Source organism: Phycodurus eques, chromosome 16, assembly GCF_024500275.1.
Source record: "Phycodurus eques isolate BA_2022a chromosome 16, UOR_Pequ_1.1, whole genome shotgun sequence".
Classification (NCBI taxonomy): Eukaryota; Metazoa; Chordata; class Actinopteri; order Syngnathiformes; family Syngnathidae; genus Phycodurus; species Phycodurus eques.
In genome coordinates, this window is record NC_084540.1 from 15,131,135 (window position 1) to 15,146,679 (window position 15,545).

General features: G+C 39.0%; 3 protein-coding genes across 3 annotated transcripts in view; all 3 read right to left on the bottom strand.

Annotated features, from left to right (window-relative positions):
* The window catches only part of kcnh6a (potassium voltage-gated channel, subfamily H (eag-related), member 6a), a 38,695-nt gene extending 27,225 nt beyond the window's left edge, over positions 1-11,470 (bottom strand). Inside the window, 4 exon segments of the mRNA XM_061699651.1 lie at positions 1,885-2,115; positions 5,612-10,341; positions 10,938-11,000; positions 11,457-11,470. Coding sequence (XP_061555635.1) covers positions 1,885-2,115; positions 5,612-5,687 — 307 coding nt within the window. The 5' untranslated portion in view covers positions 5,688-10,341; positions 10,938-11,000; positions 11,457-11,470.
* LOC133415111 (vimentin-1/2-like) lies at positions 10,289-11,816 on the bottom strand. Its single transcript, XM_061700939.1, has 4 exons — positions 11,582-11,816; positions 11,457-11,519; positions 10,938-11,000; positions 10,289-10,341 (listed from the first exon to the last, which is right to left on the bottom strand). Exons 1-4 carry the CDS (start codon positions 11,814-11,816, stop codon positions 10,289-10,291), a joined length of 414 nt encoding a protein of 137 aa, XP_061556923.1.
* A 978-nt stretch (positions 11,817-12,794) lies between these two features.
* Positions 12,795-15,242, bottom strand: LOC133414363 (glial fibrillary acidic protein-like). The gene is made up of 4 exons (XM_061699652.1): positions 15,151-15,242; positions 13,996-14,056; positions 13,828-13,923; positions 12,795-12,970 (listed from the first exon to the last, which is right to left on the bottom strand). The coding sequence occupies exons 2-4, from the start codon at positions 14,041-14,043 to the stop codon at positions 12,800-12,802; spliced, it is 315 nt and encodes a 104-aa protein (XP_061555636.1). The 5' UTR covers positions 14,044-14,056; positions 15,151-15,242; the 3' UTR covers positions 12,795-12,799.
* Between the last annotated feature and the right edge of the window lie 303 nt (positions 15,243-15,545).

The following is a 15,545-nucleotide window of genomic DNA, read 5'->3' on the forward strand; positions in this document are numbered from 1 at the left end:
GTGACAAATGCCACGTTTTTTCATCAACTGTTTATTTTTGTGCACAAACAAGATGTTTTGTGGCAAACTATTGCATTTTTTTGCGTAGAAATATTGCACTTTGATGGCCAAATATAAACTTTTAAACAATTATTGGCAAAATACAACTTTATGTGGTGAACTAACGCATTTCTGTGCACACGTTTAGCATTTTTGTCACCAAATACAGCATTTTTGTGACAATATATAAAGTTTGCATTTCTGTCTCAAAATTTTAAAACTTTTTATGGTGAACTATTACACAGGAATACACACAAATATTGCACTTTTGTGGCAAATATTTTTAAAATGTGGCCATGTGTGTGGTAAAATACTCACTTTTATGGTCAACTATTGCACTTTTGTGGACCAAAATATTTTTGGGGTGAGAATGTATTGGTTTTTGTAGCAAAATACATTTGGTCGTGATCAAACTGCACTACAGTGGCCATGACATTTTTCCATATGGGAGGTAGAGAAGGGTTGAAAGGGCACCAGGATTTCAATCTTAATCTGCAGTCAAAAGATCGACCGCTGAGCTATAACCCCATAGGTAAAGTTTAAGCCTCATGGAAACGTCGACCACGTGTTGAAATAGAACGACCGGGGAATGTCTAAAAATAGAGCCGGGGCACTCACGCAGGCACACACAGCTCATCATAGCGTTTTTCTTGTGCAGTGGACGAACCAAAATGTTCACGCAAGAAAAAGTGGGATGTCAAGAGTTGTGCCACAGAGACAGAAAGACAAGCGGAATGGCGGAGAGCCCACCTGGCTGCTAATCATCTATCCAGTTAAGTCAGGTGTTGCCTGACTTCGTTAATTTAAAATGTTTTTTATTTCCTTTATTTCATCAAATAAAGTATTGAGTTATCGTAATTACCAAAATAATAACTTTAGCATAGTGAAAAATTTTACATGGACGGTACATTTAAAATATACTTTATTAAATAATTGGTTAAATATTTACAATAAAATTAATTATAAATAATAGTATTTTATTCATATAGTTCAATATTATACATGTAAATTTGAACGTGTGGTTTTGTCAACTATTGAATTTTTGTACACAAACATAGAACCTTTGTGCCCTAATATAGATTTTTCTGACAATATATAACGTGTGGAAAAATCCAACTTCTGTGATCATCTATTGCACAAATGTACTTTTGTGGCAAAAATGCAACATTTGTGGTTAACTATTGCATTTTTTTGCAGCAACATTCCCACTTGTCTTTTTATAAACTATTACATTTTAGTGCACAAATATTGCAACTATGTGGCAAATTGTGACTATATTTCTGTGGCAAAATGCAACCTGTTGTGGTAAACTAGTGTTCTTTTGTGAACAAACATTGCAAGACTGTGGCTGATTATATTGTTTGGAGGAACACACTGTTCTTGCAACAGAGTGGAGTTAGGGGGCACCTGGAATTGAACCGGGGACCTCTTGATCAGCAGTCAAATACTCTACCCCTGAGCAGCCTTCAGCCCCAACCCTAGCCCTAAACCTGAGCATAACAGACTTCTTTGTTTTTATTTCGTACAAATGCGATACATTTGTCGGATGGTCATTTTGTTACATCCGCGTAGCCTGCCCTTCCTGCGATGCACAAGCTTATCATGTTGCAGCGGGGTGTGTCCTGCCTGGAAACAATGTGGGAATACAAATAACGCCCCCCATAAACATAAAAATATCCACTGGAAGCGGAACGAGATGTTGCAAAAGGACACCAGGATGTCTCAAAATACAGAGGAGTTTAACTTAACAATACACATAATATTTTTTTTTTTTTTTACAAAAAAGCAATTTACACAGCCTGGAAAGCAGCTGTTTGATGAGTAGATTGATATGTTTTGTGGTACCTTCCTTGTCGTAGTAAAGGATCTCCACCTTGCGTTCCTCGGAGCCGAGCAGGGCCTGAGCTAGCTGCGCCAAGGCGCTCTTCATGGTGCCAGGCCCCACCAGGAACTGGCAGGTGCACGGCTGCTGCATGATCTCGGCCCGCGTGAAGCCGAACATCTGGCAGAAGGCCTCGTTGCAGAAGATGATGCCGCAGTTCTTCATCTGCGCGTTGGCGATCACGAACTTGCGATCTGGAATGTCAAGATTTAGCATTAGCCACACCAAAATAAAAAAGTAAATATTAATTGTAAACATGCTTTAGGGAAAGAATAGACATAACAGTTGAACATTTTATATTTTATATGGAATAACACATCTCGTAAAAAAATTAAATCACCGTGTTAACTTGCTAAACTTTGCTAGCCTAGGTGTCATACAAGATAGGCTAGCTATTTTTTTGTATGCTGTCACCTTTTGTCGCTAATCATCAAGTCTTACTCATGAATTTGTGAGGAAATTTATTATATTTGTGACAAGATCGAGCATTTTTTTGTGTCAAAATAAGACCTTTTGTGGCCATCTCATGCATTTTTGTGAAAAAATACTGATGCAGTAGTCAACATTTTAGTACTGTAACTACGACTAATAATATTGCAACTACTATTACGACTGTTGTATGATAGTTTTACAAAAATGTGTAGGAAAAAAGAAAAGAAAGAAAACCTTTGCAAGCTGTAGCTTCCTAGCTTTTGGCTGTTTGCTTCAATGCTTGCTCATTAACATGACACACACTCATGTAGTATGGAGCATTCCTTTTACTACTACACCCAATGAAACTGCAACAACACCTGTAAAATACCACCATACCAAAGTCATGTATATCCAATGAAGAAAGAAAAAGAAAAAAAAGGTACTACATGAAAGAAACACATTTTAAGAGACTTTTTTTTGCAAATGGTTGGCCACTTACAGTAAGACCTCAGAGTTTTATTATACATTTTCATGATGACTGAAGACACCAAAGGCACGTTATAGGTGATACTGAGCCATTTGCTAACTGTAGAACTGTGGTTATTAGTTGTTGTTAAAATGCGGTTTCCTTTAGCGTTCGCTAGCTGTAGCTGGGTAGTCTTAGGCTTGCTGTCCATTAAGAAAATATATATTTTATACAACATATTGTATGACGCAAAGCTTTTAAAACTCTTCATCAAAATAGAAAACTCTCCTCACATCGTGTTCCTTTCTAATTGTGAAATCTTTGACTTGCAGTCAGTTTCTAGGCCCGCTGTCAGTTGTGTCAAGTACAAGATGTTCGCATCCTTCTCCATTTTGTGTGCGATAATCCTGTTGGCTATTAATACAGTCAACAATCATGTGGAGTGGAACTAATGAAGTGGAGCTTTCCAGGCTGCTTAGCATCACAATGACTCCTGAGAGGCCACCGAGGAGCAGCTGGACGCTTAACAGAGAGTGCAAATGTCATCGCTTCTGTACGTGTGTGTGTCTGTGTGTGTGTGTGTGTGTATACTCTTTCAGTACTTGACAGTACGGATTCCTATAAAACTTGGCATTTGATTTTGGTGCAGTTTTGGATAAATGTGGTTTTCTTTCATTATTTTCTATCCAGTTTATAATAATGCATGGCCAGTGACAACAAAGTAGGCAGGGGGTTTGTATTTTTTCCAAATATTTGTTATGTTGTCAAAATGTATTATTAATCATCATTATTGTTATTTACTGTAGTTATTGCTATTTTTTTTTTATTCTGTGTTAGTATTTTTAAAAACATTATACTTTTTATTTTTGAATTAATTTTACATTTTCATTACATTTTTCCATTTACTTTTTCTTTCACTTTTGTTATTACAATGCATTTTTCAGCCTTCTCTTAATTTTTCAATGTATAATACATGGACAGTGATGACAAAATATGCAGGGTTTATCCATCTATTTCAGAGCACCATTTTTCTTTTTATTTGGTACTCTTCAAATTTCCATTGTATTTGACTTGTCATCCCTTTTAAAATGCTCTATTTGTATTTCCTTTGTAGCACCTTTTTCCTCCACTTCGAAAAAGGTGATTAAATATGTACAGTATTTATTTTAGACTTGCATGAAAAGTGCTGTACAAGAAGAATTGTATTTGTCATTATTATCATCATTACCCCCTTTTTTTTGTATTTTAAAGACTGGTATTTTATTGCCCTGTCGTGTTGAAAGCAGTTGCCGATTTAATACATCGCACCATATGCGGTGCTGATGTCAGGTAATTATCTAATTGTGGGACGAGCGAACGCAATATATATATATATATATATAAAATATCCTGTCGTTTTAGGTTTTTGTGTAAAATACACTGTGTCCCCAGCAGGTGAGCGTGCTGCTTAGCAACCGCTAAGTGACAACGAGGGTTTCAAAATGCCCCCATATGGAGCAGAGGAACATGTGATGGAGCACAAGAGGCCTGAGGGTATTGTGGGTAGTCAGAGCGATATTGCGATGAAAGGCGAGCGCATCGGGGTCGTGTTCATTGAAGTCGGCACTTAAAAAGGCTCAAAACAGAGCGGGCCAACCTCTATGTTCGCTTGTGTCACATACGCGTCGGCCTTCATCAGCAGCTGCTACATTAGCATTAGCATGCTTAAATCAAACATTTTGAATGCGTTTGAACTTCTGCCCTTGACTGGGGAAATTCCTTTGGAATCTGGCTATCATCATCTCTCAGCAATTAATAGCGGTATAATTTCTCAACAGATTTAGACATAATTAAGAACAAAATGCGTGACTTGATCTACTCGGGTGTGTTATTACTTTTCTCAGTCCTGACCTTTAAATGCTTTTGAAATAGTTGACTTTGTCTTGAAAGGAGAACAAAGGTTCGAGCCGAAACAGAAAAGTCACGACATCGCCTCGACCAATAAGATTGTGCTGATTTCATCGTCTACATTATATTTCTATAACAGACTGTGGTGTGCCAAGCAGCCTTGCTCACAGAATTTAATAAGGGGTGACATTTCTTCATGGATGTAGACATAATCAAAAACAATGAGTGACTCCACTTACACGGGTGTGCGATTACTTTTCTTAGTCCTGACACTCATTGCTTTCGAGATATTTGACTTTGAAAGTTAACAAAGTGTCATTTCTCAACGGAATCAGACAAGCAAAGAACACAATTTGTGCCTTGATCGGCTCGGGTGAGCTATTACTTTCCTCAGTCATGGCACATATTGCTTTTAGAATGAGAATCTTTATTGTCCTCGTAGAAGGCATTTCAGCAACATCATCTCTCAACATTTCATAACGGTGTAATTTCTCAGCAGATTCAGACACAAGCAAAGGATAAAATATGTAATTTGAGCTATTACTTTTCCCAGTCCTCACACATATTGCTTTGAGAGATTTGAATTTCAAAGTTCAAGGCAATTCAGCAAGATAATCTCTGAGCATTTCATATCAGCGTCATATCTCAATGGATTTGGACAATAGCAGCATCATTTCTCAAAAGATTTAGTCAAAAAGATCAAAATGTGTCCCTCGTTTTACTCGGATCTGCTATTACTTTTCCCAGTCCGGACACATATTACTTTTGAGATATTTGACGTTTTCTTCTTGATTTGAAAATACAATTTTACAAACTGAACTGAAGTCATTTCAATTGTATTTACCTACACTTAAAATGAAACAGACATTTAGCATTTGATCATATTGAGCATGCAAGTTGTTGAAACATGTGAAGAGACTTACTTTGCTCGTCGAATTTCCTGATAATGGTGTCAAGGTAAGTATTCTGGAGGGCGACGTGACCGCGTCTCACGGGCATCTTGACAGCGACGATGATGACAACACATCAACCTTCCCGCAATACTAAATCAGCATCGGGAAGCGGCAAATTTAAAGGAGCGCACGTGCAAAGTTGCTAAAGGATAGGAATGCTGATGCTGCCTAGAGGATGAGGATAGTGACTATGAAGGCTGGTTGCCACGGTGATGGAGGATGCTGGATGTCGCATGCTGATTTAAAAATAAAAACAGGAGAAAAAGTACAGTAAGGTGCAGTTCATTTCAGACACTTGAGCAGCAATTAAAAAATGAAAAAAGACATACGACGACACGCAGGAAGTTTGTTTAACGACATTCTCCATCAAGATTGTGTGCTAAGAAAATATGGAGAAGAAGAAGAAGCTTATGTCGGACAAAAATTGCTCCCTTCTACTTTATGCTGCTTTCCAGCGTCCCCCGCGGGTCCACACAATCCACCGCGTCAAGCAAGCAAGGACGGAGAGGTGCAGAAATATCCAGCAGTCAGCTTTTCAAAATAAAAGTATGTCAGAGTTGGCACCTGTACCACAAGTTCGAGGCCCAAAACGGGGCCTGAGCAGGTCCAGAGCCACACGACGACACTGAAAAATGGATAGAATTTTGACATCTTTACAAATAATTACAACAGTAATATTTGTATTTTAAAAATCAGCACTTTATGTTAGCACATCCTCCCCACAGTTCCAAGGTTAGGGGTTCAAATGCAGGGTCTGGCCTTCCTGTATGGAGTTTGTGTGTTGCCCCTGTGCTTCCATGGACTTTCCCAGGTACTACTCCAGCTTCCTCCCACATTCTAAAAGCATGTGCTAGGTTCATGTAAGACTGAATTATTGTTAGGTGAGGTGTGAATGGTTGTGCTTCTATCATATGTGACCTGCGATTGTCTAACGACCAATCCAAAGTGTACCCTGCCTCTTGCCCTCCAATTTTGAGAGAGGAAAGTCCATTTTTTTAAAAAGGTAAAACAGCATATTCATGAATTCATTCATGTATTGGTAAGAATATATATGATATATATACACAAGTATATATATATATATATTGTGTGTGTTTTTTATTGTGAAAGTCTAGACGCGCGGTTGTGTTGGCGGTGCGGCTTGACGGTGGTCGTCAGTGACAGAGTGCAGACCCTCATCGGTCTGCTTCAATCCACATCACAGCTCTGAAAATAGCAGCATCCTCCACGTGCGCCGCTACCGTCGCACTTGTGTCGCGATAAGCCGCCATTGTGTGTCGTCGTCGTGTGAGTGTGTCAAGTTGAACTCAACAAAAGGGAAACCAATGACAAGTTTTTTCACCTTTAATCCATCCTGATCCCACAGCGACACTCACTTGGCATCCCAGGGTTATTCTGATATAGAGCGGGCACTCCGAATGTAAGGTTGTCGGCAGGGGAGGGAGAGGAAAATGTCCTGTAACATGTATGTAGCATGGTTAGCTTAGCATCGGCCTAATTCGTTAACTTGCAACTAAGTCTGGACTCCAGAACGGTTGCCCCAAATCTATCATAATGGTGAAACAGGCCCATTGTGTTTCAGGCATCATTACATTTCCTATCCTGCAAAATCTGTCTAGCTTGCTTAGTTTAGCATCAGCTAAAAATGTTAATTGAATATGGAAGTCCTGTAGATTTCCCAATACTTTTAAAGCCTTTGTGCAGATTGATACACTATATAGACAAAATATTAAACCGTGTGGTCAGTTTTCACTTCCTGTAAGTGTCCCAATACTTTTGCCCACAAGTTTAGCTTGACATAAGCTAAAAACATTACATTATAACTATCTGGGTACTTCCGAAAGGTTGTCTGAAATCGATCTTATTGGTGAATCGAGATCATCGCATTTCAGGTCATGTGTCCTCTCCTGAAGTTCACTTGAATAAAAACATGTTTGGTTTATCATAGGATCAGCTAAAAACCTAGCTTGTGACTAGCGTCGTAGTCCAGAAAGTTGTCACAAAATGATCAGTTGGGTGGTTGTATTGCAGCTCACCTGTTTCCTCTAAATGTTCATGTGAAAAACACGTTTAGCTTAGCAACAGTTGCATTTTAGCATCAGCAAAAAACACTAGCGTCCGACAAGCTCTGTACTCCAGGAAGATTGCCTTAAATCTATCCTATTGACCAATCAGGCCATTGAGTTTCAGATCACGTGTCCTCCTGATTTCATGTGAACAAACTTGCATTTAGCTTAGCAACAGGTTTAGCTTAGCCTAAGCTAAAACCATTAGCTCATGGCAAACTTCGTACTGAATCAGGCCCATTTTGTTTCAGGTAAAGCATCCCTATATTTCCAGTTTCGATGTGTCACACTTTAGCTTAGCATCAGGAAAAAACATTAGCCGACGACAATCGTTGAACTCCATGGAAGTTGTTTTACATTAAAGATTGTTTAATCAGGCCCATTATTTTAAATGTGTGCACTTTTTTTGGAGGGGGGATGGGGGGGGGGTCCTGTAACATGAGTGTATCACTTCAGCTTTGCGTCAGCTGAAAACATTATCTTAGTACGCTATGAAGTTTGTTTCAAATCTATCACACTGGCGAAACGGGATATTTCGTGTTGTGTGTGAGCTCCTGAATTTTATGTAAAAAACATAAACGTGTTTAGCTTTCCATCAGCTAAAAACATTAGCTTGTGACCAGCTTCGTTCTCCGGAAGGGTTGTCTGAAATTGAAGATATTGGTGATCAGCCCTATTGTGATAGAAGTCGCGTGTCCAGGCATAAATTTCATGTGTACAACATCTTTAGTTTAGCATCGGCTAAAAATGTTAGCTCTCTGCTAACTTTGTACTTCAGGAAGGTTGTCTCATATCAATCGTATCAGTGAATCCGGCCCATTGTGTTTCATGCGTCCCTAAATTTCCTATCCTCCGATATGTGTGTAACACTTTATTTTAGCATAGCATAAGCTAAAAACATTGATTATTATTACAGTAGTCCCCAAAAGTCCCGCCTGCTCATCCGTGACGTCCTTGTTGCCGACATGCCAGTCTGTCATCAGCTCACACTAAAAAAACGCGCCATCCCGAAACTTCTCGCTGCCTTCTCGCACGACCTGATGAGAACCAAAATGTTTTGATGGACCTGGAGACTTTTTATCAGGATGGAATTCCTTCGGCTACGTCGCCGCCCTGAGGGCCTTCATTCCTGCGATAAGCGCTGGACCCAACACATACTAACTGTCCTCTAAACACACACGCAAGTACGAAGTGTCCTATTCTTTTTATGTTTTCAATAGTGGTTCACTTCTTTTTGCACTTGGAAGTTGGTGCTAATGTCACTCGGCAACAGATTATTTCCATTATTATTATTATTTTTTCATACATAATTTCCTTCTTTCATACCACCCTTGTTTCCTCCCTTCATTTCATACATCCTACTTACTTCCTTCCTCTCTTCCAGCTTTCTTTCCTAACTTCCTTTCAGCCATCCTTTTTCCCTTCTTTCCTCCTCCCCCCCTTAACCAAGTGTATTTAAAAAGTGTAAACCTACGGGTAGTTTTTCATTTTGCTTCTTAATTTCACCCGTGTACACTATTGTATTACATTTTACTACTATCTGTGGTGAACTTCTTTTACACTTGAAAAATGAGACGTTACGTTGTCCCTATATTTAAGATAGTGCTTGATTGTTTACTTTTGACAGGGGTTAACTTATTTTTATAGTAATATGACAGTAAAGAGTGTTAAATTTTGACTTAAAACACTCAGTAAAGGTTTTGCAATAGCACGGTTAAATCCAGATTTGTGTGTGTGTGTGTTATTCAAAAAAATTACAAAAAAAAATAACCAGTGTGTGTCACACCAAAGCAAAGATTGTATTTTAGTAGCGTCACGATGAGCTGCAACACAGGAATAATTATGCTCCATTCATAGCGCGGCTAGAGAGAAATAGACACACACACATGCAACAAAACGCCTCCTCAGTATTCACATGAGAGGGGGTTTGGGGGAGTTGGGGGTCTTCTCATGAGAAATGTCAAATAAAACAGCGTAACCATGGCGACAGCTACACACGGAGCAACTCTCTCGTTAGTGGTCGTCTACCACCCCTCTTTTCTACCCGCACACTGTCAAAATGATAACAGCTAAACACCACCATATGCACCTTTATGTCATTCCACTCACACACATACAGGCCACTTCACCTAGCACTATCTCATGCATTTTCTCATGTATTTTCCAACATGCCGGTTCATGAGAGCACATTTTGATTTCTTCTATTAGAGCTGGTTAGATGGCGTGGGAGCACCAGCACCTAATGAAGTTTTCGGTCAAAACTCGAGTAATTTAATGTGATTAGTGCTTGTTTTAGACACCAAATGGCGATGATGGAACACTTATATTAGTTATCGTATTTTCTTTTTTGTTTTAAAAACAATGCTAAAAAAATTGGGATGCTAAAAAAAAAACATTTTTAGCATCCCAAAATTCTAATGAGAGCGATAGATGTTATTCTGGTGCTCAAAATTAATAAATGGATGACTATATTTTGTCTGTTGGTAACAATGATGGAAGAAAAATATGAAATTGTGATAATAGGACACAATAACTTGTTTTTTGGAAACAACCCCCGCAACCAACAAATTGCAGTATGTTGTCATGAAGGAACAGATAAAATCTTTAGTGCACAGTGGTTCAGTCCTTGATGACCTGAAAAGAGTACAAAATACAAATTACATGAAATTAAGATAGAATAAAATTAGCTAACATCAAACTAAATTCAATTCAGTAAAATAAAATGAGTTTTAACTTAACCATCAAATGAACTTAAGAAAATAATATTAGCTTAAATTGAATAAAAGAAAATTAAAATCAAATCAAATACAATTAAATAAAATATAATAAACCAATAAATCAGCTATACGACTACTATTACCACTACTACTACTATTAATAATAATAATCAATAGCTATAAAACTAAATGCATACATAAATACATGAAACATAATTAGCTAAAGCTAAAATAAAATAAAATTACCTTAAATAATATTTTAAAAATGAATTAAATTGGCTAGAATACAGTGTTTAAAATGTCATAAAATTGCATTAAAAAATTAAATGCCTAATATAAAATAAATAAATCAAGTAAAACTAGCTAAAATAAAGTGAAATGAAATAAAATTAAATTAAACCTCAATAAAATAAATTCGGGAGAAAATGGGGAAACAATAGGAGCAAAACACAACGAAGCTCCATTGCCCCCTAGTGGGAAAATGTGAGCAGTGCACAGTGTTGTCATACTTACCTCCCCATCTTTGTGGTCCACAGTGTGCACCGGGATGCTCCTCTTCACAGGGCCTTTGCCCTTCTGCGGGACAAATTAGGAGGTAAAATTTACAGTCAGATGAGACACTTCTATCACACTCAAAAACAAAATGATTTACATGAATGAAACGCTCAACCTTTTGTGATCAACTTCGGTTTTTTCTGTATTGCACTCTGGTGGCCTTTTTTTTTTTTGTGGGTGGCAATATATTGCAAAATACAGCCTTTTTGTGATCAACCATTGTATGTTGTGCACTAATAGTGCACTTCAGTGGCCACATATTTTTTTGTGACAATATATTCAATGTTTTGCATCAAAAAAAGTATTTTGTGAACAAATACTTGCTATATTTGTTATGATATAAATTTTTTATGACAATATGCAGTATAATCTTTGCCAAAATACAACTTTTTGTGGTCAACATTGCATTTTGTGCACTAAATATTTTTTGGGGTGACAATATATTGCATTTTTTCAAAAAGGATGATGTTTTGATACCTCTAAAATGCATGTTGCAGGAGCTATGGAAGGGAAGAGCAATCCTGAAAGGGGGAATGGATCCTGTAGTCATGAATATGCAAATTACCAAACAAATCAAAGGTTTGCTAGACAACAGTCCCCACCTGCTCTCCTCCCCATCCAGCAGCTTCCAGTAGGTGGTGATCTCCATAGGGCCAGGGCCAGGAGGTCCTGGTACTCCCGGAGGTGTCGGCCCCTCTCCTCCTTCAGATCGTTGCTCTCCTCCTGCAGGCGTCTCGCCGAATCCCGGTGGGCGGCCGACGTGGCTGAGAAGCGGTCGTCCATCTCCCTAAGCTGACGTTTCAGAGACTTGTTCTGGAACATATCAGCCCAGGTCATTTTTTTTGAGCAACTCTTGCGTTTGCTACAAAATATTGCACGTTTGTGGCCAAATATTATTATTATTATTGATGTATTTATTTATTTGTTTTGAATATAGGATTTAGGTTGGTAAAGTATTGCATATTTATGATAAAATACTACTTTCTGTGGTCGACTATTAGATTATTTTGTAGGGATAAAGTATAATATTGTATGACCAAATATTGCACTTTTGTGCCCAAATAAAAAAATGTCACAATATGCAGTTAACAATGACATTTTTGTGCACAAACATTGCCCTTTTGTGGCCAAATATACTATTTTTGTACCAAAATACAAACATTTGTCATCAGCAATTGTTTTTGTGCACAAACATTGCACTTCATGACGCAATTATTTTATTTCTAAATTTTGTGTGGTTAACAATTCTATTTTTATGAACAAATATATTGCACTTTTGTAGAAAAACTGCATTTCTTGTGCCAAAATTTAACATTTTCTTTTTGCACTTCTATGGCAAACTATACTTTTTTTTTTTTTTTTTTTTGGTCAATATAAAACATTTTTGTGCCAAAACACAATTTATGTGTTGAGCTATTAAATTTTGAGCACAAATATTGTAATTCTGTGGCCCAATTATTAGGCCCCAAAAATCTTTGTCATCAACTATTGCATTTAGTACACATAAATTGGCCTTTTGATGTCAGATATAGTATTTCTGTAAGAAGAATCAACTCTGTTGTGAACTATTTCATCTTTGTCAACACATATTGCCCTTTTTGTTTATTATTTGTCTTGTTTTCAGACATTTGTGGGCTCACAGATCCTGTGAGCACCTCCAGGTCGCAGGTGACCACTTGGACCTGATGTCGGTGCTCATTGGCCTCCTGCTTGGCTTGCCGTAAGGCCTGAGCGTTACGATTGGCTGCCTGTGTCAAGTCGGTAAACTGCAAGCAAACAGCTTGTCAATGTCGGTTTGCATGTGCTTTTGTGTGAATGTGTTATACGACCTTGGAGCGGTACCACTTCTCTGTGTCGAGCCCGTTGAAGGAGGCCATGCTCTCATATTGGACCCGGATGTCCCTCAACGCAACGGTCAGGTCAGGTTTGGACAGGTCCACGTCCATATGCATCTGCCGGGCCAGGATCTGCTCCTGCAGTTCATGCAGCTCCTAAGGAAGCAAGAAACATTCAAATGTCTACCGTGGAATTTTAATCCAAAAAGAACAACATTGCGACTATTACAGCATATCATGGATTTTTAAGTGATCATTTTTTTATGGGCTTTTACAGTACACAGGCAAGACCGAATTCAGAGTGTGTGTCTTCTGTGTACTACCATGTCGTGCCTCAACATGCCGGGGAGCACTGAGGTCTAATATGTAGAGTCTTAGAGTACTAATGTAGAGTATTTAAGAGCAAGAACAAGAGGCAGAGAAGGTCCCCAACTAATACAGTAGTCCGCACCAGTAATAGTTGTTCCCACAGAGCAGAGAGATATACAGTATGCCTGTGAGTATTGTTGTATGCTGTGTGTGTGTGTGTGTGTGTGTGTGTGTGTGTTAACCTAGCAGTTGCTTGAACATCTATGCTAATTTCCGTTAGCTCATCTATGTTGTTTCACATTATATGTTAGCAGTAAGCTATCGAACTTTCGTTAGATTAAATGATATGGTTTAGTCGAACATACTGGTGTTTAAATATACAATGTTTTATTCTCTGGTTTTATGTGTCAGTTGTATAGTAAACTTCAACTGGGAATGACAAATAAACAGCTTGAAGCAAGCACGCTTGACCTTTAATTTGGAGAACTGTGCCGAGCGAGTCTTTTTGTTTCCTTTAAATCATGTTAGACGATATGAATATATTCATATATTATATTAAATGCGTTTGAAGTGTGTGGGAAAGGTTAAAAAAAAGGTTAAAGGTTTTTTGTATAGTCTCTCTATATTGCGGATTTTCACGTATCGCGGGTGCGTCTGGAATGCATCCCCCACAATAAACGGGTTCACTGTATTCCCATTCCTACCGCCTCGTGGAGCATCTTCAGAAAGTTCATCTCATCCCGCAGGGCTTTCACCTTCCTCTCCAGCTGAAGGCGATTGAGGGTCGCTTCATCCACATTCTGTGCCACCAACAAACGCACATATTTATATATACATAACAATTAGACATCAAATAAATGTAATGTAATCACCTGTCTGTAGGCACTGAGATTGTTCTCTGCATCTGGCCGCAGACCCATTTCGTCTTGCAATCTGAGCATAGCAAATACAATTGCACAATTAAATAGAAATAAATAAATAAAAATCTATCAATACACACAGTGTGTTCAAAAGAATATGGATACCGACGAAGTGAAAAGTGACCACATGGCCCAAGACTTTAGTCCATGTCATGAAGGCCTACATCAAGAAATACAATATGGACAAAAGTATTGGGACACCTACAGCAGGTAAAGTGTTGGCATGTAGCTCAATACCTTTGTTCATCGATGTACACAATACAGACAAAAGTACTGGGACACGTGATATTGATCAATACTTTTTTAACGCGTTCATTGTGCAGGGTGTCGGGACCCAAAACTGACAAAGGTATTGGGCCATGTGGTCACCTTTTGACTTTACTGTAGGCATCATCCCAATACTTTGAGAAATATTGAGATCTAATCCACTTTGGCAACAGTGTAAACCAAATATCTAAAACCCCATAGAACATTGTTCAAGCTGATCAGATCATGTTGTCATTTGTTGATCATCTTTATTTGATATAATTTTCACAAAATGTGGTTAATCTGGATCAAACCTCTTTCTTTCAGATGTCAAAATAAAAAATGTGGACTCGTTTGATGTTTGAGCCTTGGTGGAGGTCTCTTGTTTTTGTCATGGTGAAATTAGACCATTTGATTGTCTGATTTCAGAGCAGGAGTGAGAAGGAGAATGCGGCCACAAGATACGTTCCCACGGGATGGAATTCATACATTTATGAATTCCATGACGTATTCCCTGGAGAACTCGGAAAAACAAGCTTCGTAATCTTAATGTCAGCGTGACTGTGGGACATCTGCTTTATGCTCTCTTTTGTATAGCAGAGGGCTCCGAGGGGGGTGTGGGGGGTGGCATTGTTGTGTTCCACTCGTCCTTCTATACTAGGACAATGGGAGAGGGGCGGTCCAGTCATGGATCAGGTTGGCAAAAAGGGTGGGGTGGGGGGGGGGGGGGGGGGGGGGGCTCTGCATTCCAACCAATGTGAGAGTAAAATAAATCTGCATAAATATTCTGCATTGTACCATAAAGTGACTTTTTATTTTAAAGTAACATAAAGAGAGTCATTGAGATCTAGTGAAGCTGACCTGTTTTGAAGCGTCAATGTCGGCCTCCATGTTGCCCGTGTCCATCTCTAAGCGGTCCTTGTCCGCTCGCTTCCTCAGCTGCGCCCGGAACACATCTGCCGCCCGGCCGGTCCGCTGCAGCTGGGCCGCCAGCCCCTTGTTCTGCTGCTCCAGAGCTCGAACCTTCTCCAGGAAAACGGCCAGGTGGCGGTTCAGTTCAGTCATCTCCATCTTCTCGTTCACGCGCGTCTGCTTGCAGCGAGTCATCAGTGCCAAATCGGCGGAGAAGTCCAGGCGCTGGGCGCGGGAAGTCCCGTAAAGGGAGAGGGTCCTGACGTGGACCCCTACGGTGTCACTGGATGCTTGGAAACACATACTGCATTGCACTCCATTCTCCATGGTGGACAACAGAGTTG

What these genes read in the sequence shown, in the direction of transcription:
- LOC133415111 (XM_061700939.1), bottom strand. Translation starts at nt 11,816, where the DNA reads ATGACCTGGGCTGATATGTTCCAGAACAAGTCTCTGAAACGTCAGCTT. An exon ending in CTGCAACATGCATTTTAGAG is followed by an intron (nt 11,001 to 11,456) that starts GTATCAAAACAT and finishes TTTGTCCCGCAG; the next exon opens with AAGGGCAAAGGCCCTGTGAA. An exon ending in TGGACCACAAAGATGGGGAG is followed by an intron (nt 10,342 to 10,937) that starts GTAAGTATGACA and finishes TACTCTTTTCAG; the next exon opens with GTCATCAAGGACTGAACCAC.
- LOC133414363 (XM_061699652.1), bottom strand. Translation starts at nt 14,043, where the DNA reads ATGGGTCTGCGGCCAGATGCAGAGAACAATCTCAGTGCCTACAGACAG. An exon ending in ATCTCAGTGCCTACAGACAG is followed by an intron (nt 13,924 to 13,995) that starts GTGATTACATTA and finishes TTGGTGGCACAG; the next exon opens with AATGTGGATGAAGCGACCCT. An exon ending in TGAAGATGCTCCACGAGGCG is followed by an intron (nt 12,971 to 13,827) that starts GTAGGAATGGGA and finishes TTGCTTCCTTAG; the next exon opens with GAGCTGCATGAACTGCAGGA.